This window comes from Meleagris gallopavo, chromosome 1 (genome assembly GCF_000146605.3).
Source record: "Meleagris gallopavo isolate NT-WF06-2002-E0010 breed Aviagen turkey brand Nicholas breeding stock chromosome 1, Turkey_5.1, whole genome shotgun sequence".
In the NCBI taxonomy this organism is placed as follows: domain Eukaryota; kingdom Metazoa; phylum Chordata; class Aves; order Galliformes; family Phasianidae; genus Meleagris; species Meleagris gallopavo.
The window spans coordinates 19,491,195-19,498,952 of NC_015011.2; the positions used below are offsets into that span (position 1 = coordinate 19,491,195).

General features: G+C 41.5%; 1 protein-coding gene across 1 annotated transcript in view; it reads left to right on the forward strand.

Annotated features, from left to right (window-relative positions):
* SELENOO (selenoprotein O) overlaps positions 1-3,917 on the forward strand; it is a 12,951-nt gene extending 9,034 nt beyond the window's left edge. The window contains exons 7-9 of the mRNA XM_010706172.3: positions 230-415; positions 930-1,086; positions 1,707-3,917. Coding sequence (XP_010704474.2) covers positions 230-415; positions 930-1,086; positions 1,707-1,886 — 523 coding nt within the window. The 3' untranslated portion in view covers positions 1,887-3,917. The remainder of the gene's footprint in view (positions 1-229; positions 416-929; positions 1,087-1,706) is intronic.
* Positions 3,918-7,758: the final 3,841 nt, after the last annotated feature.

Sequence of the window (7,758 nt, forward strand, 5' to 3'; positions counted from 1 at the left end):
TGTGTGTGTGTATATATATATATATATATATATATATTCAAAACAAATATATGTAGTGTATATATATATATAATGTATATATGTTTGTTTTGTGAATTATAAACACTGGTATTTAATTTCTACAGTGTAATCATAGTTTATTGTGAATGTTTTCACACCTACTTCTTGGTTGCAAAAACAGGCCTTGCAGCTTTAATGTCTAATGTGTTTTCTTTCCATTTGTTCCCAGACAGCTGTCAATGATGCTGATGTTGGCTCAGTCTAATCCTCAGCTGTTTGCACTCATTGGAACAAAAGCTAATATAAATAAAGAATTAGAACGCATTGAACAATTCTCTAAACTGCAGCAGTTAACAGCAGATGATTTACTCAGCAGAAATAAAAGACACTGGACTGAATGGCTGGAGAAATACAGGTGAGGTTTATCAGTGTCCATAGCAGTATGTTTGCTCTGCACTTTGAGAATGATGTGTGTGTCTCATGAAAAAACAGGGTTTCAAAGTATGTAGACTGAGGGATGGAGGTGAGGAGCAGGCAACTGAGAGTGTTAACCAGTGTGTAAGAGTTCACTGTTAATCGGAGGCTGTGAGTACAGAAAATGTCCTGTGGATTGTTAGTTGTTTCTGCTGTGTAGTTTAGGTCAGGACTTCTTTCCTCACCTGGCTGGCTGGGATCTTGTTTAACAGTGGGTCTGAGAGTTTTAGCAGGCATTCCAGATCAAACAGCTGCAGCTGTATTGCATCCCTTTCATCAGAATGTGAAACAATTCCACCAATAAACAAGCAGAGAAATATTTAAAAGCTAAGTTCTGAATGTGAAGGTTTTCACAGAGCAGTGCATGACAGACAAGCAGCTACAGATCTTCAAACAGAGAACCACATCGACTTTTACATCTGGAAGCAAACTCGTTTCTGCATGCTTAATTTCAGAGTCCGTTTACACAAAGAAGTAGAAAACATCAGTAATGTTGATGCTTGGAATACTGAACGTGTGAAGGTTATGAATTCCAACAATCCAAAATACATCTTGAGAAATTACATTGCCCAGAATGCCATAGAAGCAGCTGAAAATGGGGATTTCTCAGAGGTAAGATAGCTGCTGAACAGCTGTATAGATTTGCATGGATGTGTAGTGCTGCTGCTCTTTAACACGATGCTAGGTGAGCTTCATTCTGGCTGTTTTGTCTTTTTTGGGAATTTTCTCTTTGGAATGCTTGTCCTGTTTTTGAGTGAGCCGTGGTTTTAATGACTGCTGAACAAAGAGAGGAACTGAAAATCTGAGTCTAAACTTTACCTGATCTTAAGACACTTTGCTATCTTGAAGTTGAGGATTAACTTCCACCTGGTCCTTGCTGTGCTATATGGTGTAATTAAAAACTCCTGGCTTTCATCTGTGGAGTTCAGCATGCAGATTTGCAGATTGTTACATTCAGCATAAGGGTCAAGTAGTGTATTCTGGGAAATACATCAAAAGGATTTGTATATACAAGACCTGCATTTGAAGTTATTTGAGCTTGAGTTCCATGCAGATACAAATTACTTTACAGTTTTTGGCTCATTTCTGTAGATATTTTTCATCTATTTCCTATTTGGCTTGCCTGGAGTTTGCGTATTAAAAACAACATACTTAATCATCATTTAGTTTGAGGTTCTTTTCTACGTCATTTTGTCTTTCGAAGCTGTAACCATACTGTATTTTTTCTGTAGGTGAGAAACGTATTGAAACTTCTGGAAAATCCATTCCAAGAAACTGAAGATTGCACAGAGATAGAGGAGGAAACAACCTCTACAGCAGCTGCTTGTGCTCAAGCAACCAGAAGCAGGCTACCATATTGCAGTAAACCTCCACTCTGGGCTTCAGAGCTCTGTGTTACATGATCTTCGTAACTGCCTTGTTTTATTTTTTGCTGTAAACTGAAGACTGTGATCCTCCTTCAGCAGTGAAGAATTGAGCAAGGCAGTCATCAAAGTGCTATTAAGTTATTGAAACAACCCTACATTTGGATGCATCTACAACAGTCTTCAGCTACGCTTAATTTAGAGCAGTCTTGGATCCTTGGAAAAAGCTGATAACGCTGGGCAGTCTGTACAAATTGTTTCTTTGTGTGTTTTGAGACTGAAAGCCTTTCCTTTATTCATACCACATTGCAGTATTTTCTTTTGAGACACACTGACTTTTGAACATCCAAATGGAGTTGTTATGTGAAGACAAAAGTATCAAGTCAGGAATCTGATCTGTTTTTGTCTGATGTCTTAACTAATAGTACTTCTAACATCTATTTGCTGCTTTTTGTACGCAGGGATTTCTAGTCCTCTTTAATGGAGGAATAGATTCAGTGATGCTTGTTTTAAGCCATGATTCAGTTAATTAGTTCATTTATTGTGAACCTTTAGATTGATATTTAATCTTTATTTTCCGAGAGTCTGCAGGCAGGGGTTTGAGGGGGAAACGAACAAACACATAGGTTTTGTTCTTTTTTGTGTTTTATTATATATAATACATAAAGAACGGAATTAAGGGAGATTGTATATTTGCACGTGAAAACCTTGGTGGTGAAGTCATTTCAGATTCACAATGTTTATATACAGTATACATGTATGCAAATATTTACAAAAGCCATGAGTGCAGTTTGTAAGCCAGTTGTAAATTGACTCAGGCAAATTCAGTTGCCTAAACGAGCACAAACTGTACAGATGACCCCAAACTCAAACACAGGTTCCTTCTGTTGATTTATGTACTCTTATCACAGTTCTTGAGAGAAGCATGCAGCTGGGGTGCCCGTTCACACTGGTCAGTGAGATGCTCCCATTCCCAGTGTGGTCTTGTGCATCTTACTTTGCTTCTGTGGCTTTTGAGAATTTTTACACTGTAAAGAGAGGAACATACTATTTAAGGAATGTACTATTTGAGCATTGTGTAAAAAATTCTAGAGGAGGATGGGAGCTGACTTGCTTGAAAATGTATTGATGGTATTTCAGCGAGTTTCGTTTGAGATATTAGGGGAAAATCTGTTTCTTCTATTGCCATGTCAGCAAAAATGAAGGAAGGTCCCAAGTTAAAGGTTTCACTGAGCTTTCTGAACTTACTTCTAAAGGGCTCTGGTTCACATATCCTTGTGCAAGTCTGACGTAGTGCAAAGATTTCTATTTTCCAAGGAGGCCACTGTCTTCCACTGTGACTCTAAGGGCAGTCTAGGAAATAGCTCTTTGCCCCTGTACAGGACAGGTATTGGCTCAGGTTGAAGTGAGCTCTTTTAGGTCTTCCTCAAATCATGAGCTATGGAGAAACAGGGAGAAAGCTGGGCTGCTGCTTGTCCAGTTCTGCTAATAATCAATTTGTTCTTGCTGCCACAGCAAATAGGTGATGTTTTGAATGCAGACATGAATTCTGCCCAGCCTTTGGCTTAGAGAAGCTGATGCTAAGTAATGTCTGGCAAATGAGAATCTGACAAACACGGCACCTCCTGTGACATCTCAGAGTCCTTACTGAAAAGGATAAATGTGAAGAAGTGTTTGTCCAATCTGGGGCAGAATGGTGCATCTGGAAGAGGATGTACCTATAAGAAGCCAGCAGTAATATGGGGGCTGGAGTGAATGATTCCTTCCAGCCCCTCCAAGTCTGTGATTCTGTAATACTTGCTGGTGCAGCTGGTCTCCTAGAAGCAATCCATTTCTGTAGGAGTTTGACTGCTGAAGTGTCTGTCATCAGATGTTACCCTTCATTGAACTTGAGGACCTCTGAGACCATCTCATGGAAACTTACTGCAAGGCAGTGTTGGGTAAGGACTGTGCCAGGGGAGGGACGGCAAGGGAAATGTGCTGGCAGTTGAAAGACATTTCAAGCATAGTCATGGCAAATGTGCAGAACCAGTGATCTCTTATGCCAGGAGGAATTAATAGGAAAGGGAAAAAAAAAAGTTGCTCACAGTGATCATAACTGTGTGCTCATTTTGTTTCTCAATTTATATTTTGGGAGGCAGAAAGGAGTGCTGTTGTGGTGGAGCTCTGCTTAAGCTGTTGACTGAACAAAGTGATCTATAGTAATGATTTTAAACCATACCTCAGGGATTATGTATTTTTAATGGCATTCTGACGTTACTTTATTTTGGGGTCTGAGTAGATCTTATTAGTGCATGGAGAAGGAGATTGGTATTATAGCACTGTATTTGGACGCAGGAGATGTTGAATTAACTACTGAATTAATTTCCGTATAAAGAAGCACATTAATTTGCCTTTGTAATGCCAAACTCATAGAGAGAGAGAGAGAGAGAGGGAGACACTTTGAAATGGCAAATTTATTCTTAAAAAGGGATGCCAAATGTAAAAGTGAAGAATGAAAATGTGGGGTACGTTTCCCACTAAATGTGTTCTTAAGTGAGAATCAAGTGCAAGAGGACTGGAAAGCTGGAAATCACGACTAGAGAACATTCATCATGTGGCTGCTTTGGTGTGCCACCTAAAGCTGTGTCTGTAATAAATACCCCATGCTCATAACTGTGAGTAAGCTCTCCATGTTTCTGCCAGGGTTGAGCTGTTGGCGTTGAACTGCTTGGTTTCTCAGTGCATGCAATAATATTGATGCTCTGTACTTGAATAAAAGTGACGAAGCCAAATAGAATCTTGTGCTCTTCTAGCACCTTCATTCCAAAAGGCAAATGAGTTTCATCTCATCGATAGTCACTTTGTTCTATTCCCAAAGCAGTGTGAAAGTGGTTGCTTGTTAAGGACAATTCATCTAAGTTCATAGCTAAGCTAAACTTAAACTTTTAGGTGAGCTCTTTAGAGAGAAGGAAATACAGCTCGTAACATTTGGGAGTCTGAATATTTGAATCATAAATCACTGCTTGTTTTTTTTTAGAGCTCATATGTGCTATACTTAGGCCTGAAAATAACTATTTCTGATCAGACATTCTGCTTATATAAAAAGACTTTTAGGCTTAGAATGAATTTGTGACTCTTCAACAGTGTTCTTTGGAAACCCTTCAGTTGCACTTTGGTCCTCTGCCTGTACAACCTGACCCACCATTGCATGAAAGCAGATGGCACTCAGGGGACCAGGAACCTCACATTCCAGTGGGGCTCCTCTCGTGACTGAGATCTCACCATCACTGCTTCCTGAGGTTGTAGAACTACGATTGCTTGATGTTTGACTGTCGGTGTTCTCTTTGGAATGGTTTTGTTTGTTTCTCTTCAGACAAATGCTGCTGTCTTTAATTCTTTTATTAAAAAAAAAATCCGAAATGTAATTTTAATATCCTGGTCTGTGCCTGTTGTTTCCTGGGAGGCATTTCCTGTTAACGGTGCCATTCAGCAGCAGCCTTCTCTGTGCGGAAGCAGTAGTGCTGGGTCAGTGTCAGATGGCCAGATGGGGTCACAGCAATTTCACTTGATATTTTTGCAGTGATTTCTGAGGAGTGATTGGTGACAGCTGTAGCCTCCTGCCTTGTCAGCAATGCCAGCAGTGTGTGTGGGGCAGGTAGGTACCTTTACCTCTTAGTTGCTTGTGTGTAAGACCTACGCTGATGCCTCTTTAATCCCAAAGACTTAAGAAGGAAAGGCGGGAAAAGGGGGGAACTCAGCTGCCTAGTGTCAGCAGATAGGGGATTTGATTTTTAAGCCCTGCTCAAAGAAGTAGACCTTGGAGTTAAAAGGGAAGAAGCATTATAAAAATATCTCCATCAGGAGTCACTAGGAGACAGACACAGATACCAGATTGCACTTCACCCTTCCAGAGCTGGCTGATACTTGAGGCTGTGGACGTAAAAATGTTCAGAGGGTTTCACTGTACGGCCACATCTTGCCTAGGAGCCTTAACTGTGGTGCATTCTAAATAACCATTACCTGTGTTATATCATACAGCATCACTAAGTTGAAAATACCCGTTAGTTATTCTATTTTGAAGTGGTTCTTGCTATTTCCTAACAGTTGGTTCTACATAGGCAGTGTTTTCCAAATCAAAATGAATTTTACTTTCCTACAGGGCCTCGGCAGGACCTGGTTAACTAACTCTCATCCTGGCAGCCCTGTGGTGCAGCTTTGGCTCTGCAGCTCAGCTGTCCCAATAAGCCCCATGTGTGGGCTGCTCCTGTCTGTATTTTTGCAGTCTCAAGGCCTTCTCTTCTCTTCACCCTGTCCCACAGCCACAGTGAGCAACTTTTTTTTTTCCCTTCCTATTAATTCCTCCAGGCAGCTGCTCCGAAGTGCCCAGAGGGCTCCTCTGTGCCTTGTATCACCCTGCTCAGCCGTAGAAGGTGGGGGTTCCTCCGAGGGAGCCATAGCTCACAGTGGCTGGGCTCTGCGCTGCTAGTGAGATGTGAGGAGTGGCTGCTGTCCTTCTTCCTGCGCCCTCATTTCTGCTTTTCCCCTTTCCTCTGCTGTCCTGCGTGTGGTGTGCCCCATGCCTGGAGGGCCAGCCTGATCTAGTGGGAGGTGCCCTGCCCACAGCATGGGCGGCACTGCATGGTCTTTAGGGTTCCTTTCAACCCAAACTGTTCCATGGTGGCAGTGGGGTGAGAGAGCAGCTATATGGATGCTTAGCTGGAGGCCAGGGGTCAACCCATAATCACTTCTGTACTTCTTTTTTTCTTGTTCTAAGATTGCACCTAAAGGCCCAACTTTGCTGTTAGATTTTATTTATTTTCTTTTTCAGAAGTTCTATCAAAAAGTACTGATTTGGATACAGATAGTACTACAGAGCTGGAGGCAAGGACTGGGAGAGCAAGGCAAGCAGTGGGAAAATGATGAGAGGTACTTGTGCTTTGCTTTGAGACATCTGTGATGTTTTAGTTCTTGCTCATGTTCCTCTCGTTTTCCTTCATCACACAGACCTCCTTTGGAAGTCACCTGACTGCTACACTGTGCTGAGGAGCTCTGAGGTTCCAGCCCGGGAGCTGGAAGCAGTGTGGCTGCTCTCTAGTGATAGCTGTGCGTCAGGACAGCAGTGCCAGCAGGAGGGACTGCAGGAGTCCCAGCAGATTTGTTTTTTAGCTGATTTCTGCACAAGCACGTCAGGCAGGCAAACAGCTCTCTGCCTGCCCATGCAACAAAGCAGCTCAACCTGCAAACTACCTGCCCTTCGGATATCTTCTTCTGTAGCAGGAAAGATAGCATAGGAGTAAAAGGAGCACAGATAGAGAGAACAGAGTAGATTTGTTAGAATTGTGTAATATGGTCTTTTAGAGTGACTTGGGACCAGGGCAGCTTTATAGCTGATGTATTCTGACTCCGATGTTTCACTTCCATTTCAGGGAAAAAACCCAACACCATAAGTAACAAAAAATCATATTTGGTATTCCACATTATGGAGAATATGTGGGCAATGCCTATACCTTTAAGTGGCTGCCAATCAGAAGATGAGACTCTGACTATAGCTATGTTTTAAGCAATCGTGACTTCATAATTTCAAAATTCACCATACTTCAAATCTGAAAAATGCAAAGCAGAGTCCCCCTCTGCAACATTTCATATTTCATTTTGATAACGTTGAGGTAAAAAAAAGCAAAGAAGTGAAAAATGTGATCCTGCAGTTAGAAGCAGCCATTGGAGTTGTGTTTCACTCCCGTGATGTTGAATTTCTCTTCTAGCTCATTTTGTGGTGATTACGTAAAACTCAAATCAGCCATAAGGAAAGTAGATCTATGATAAATGATCCAACAGTTGCTGAGTGCTTGAACAATACTTACTACCTCTCACCAATCACTGCAATGTTTCATCAAGCCCTCCTCTTTCACCTAACTACCAGCCTTCAAGAAGCTGTCAT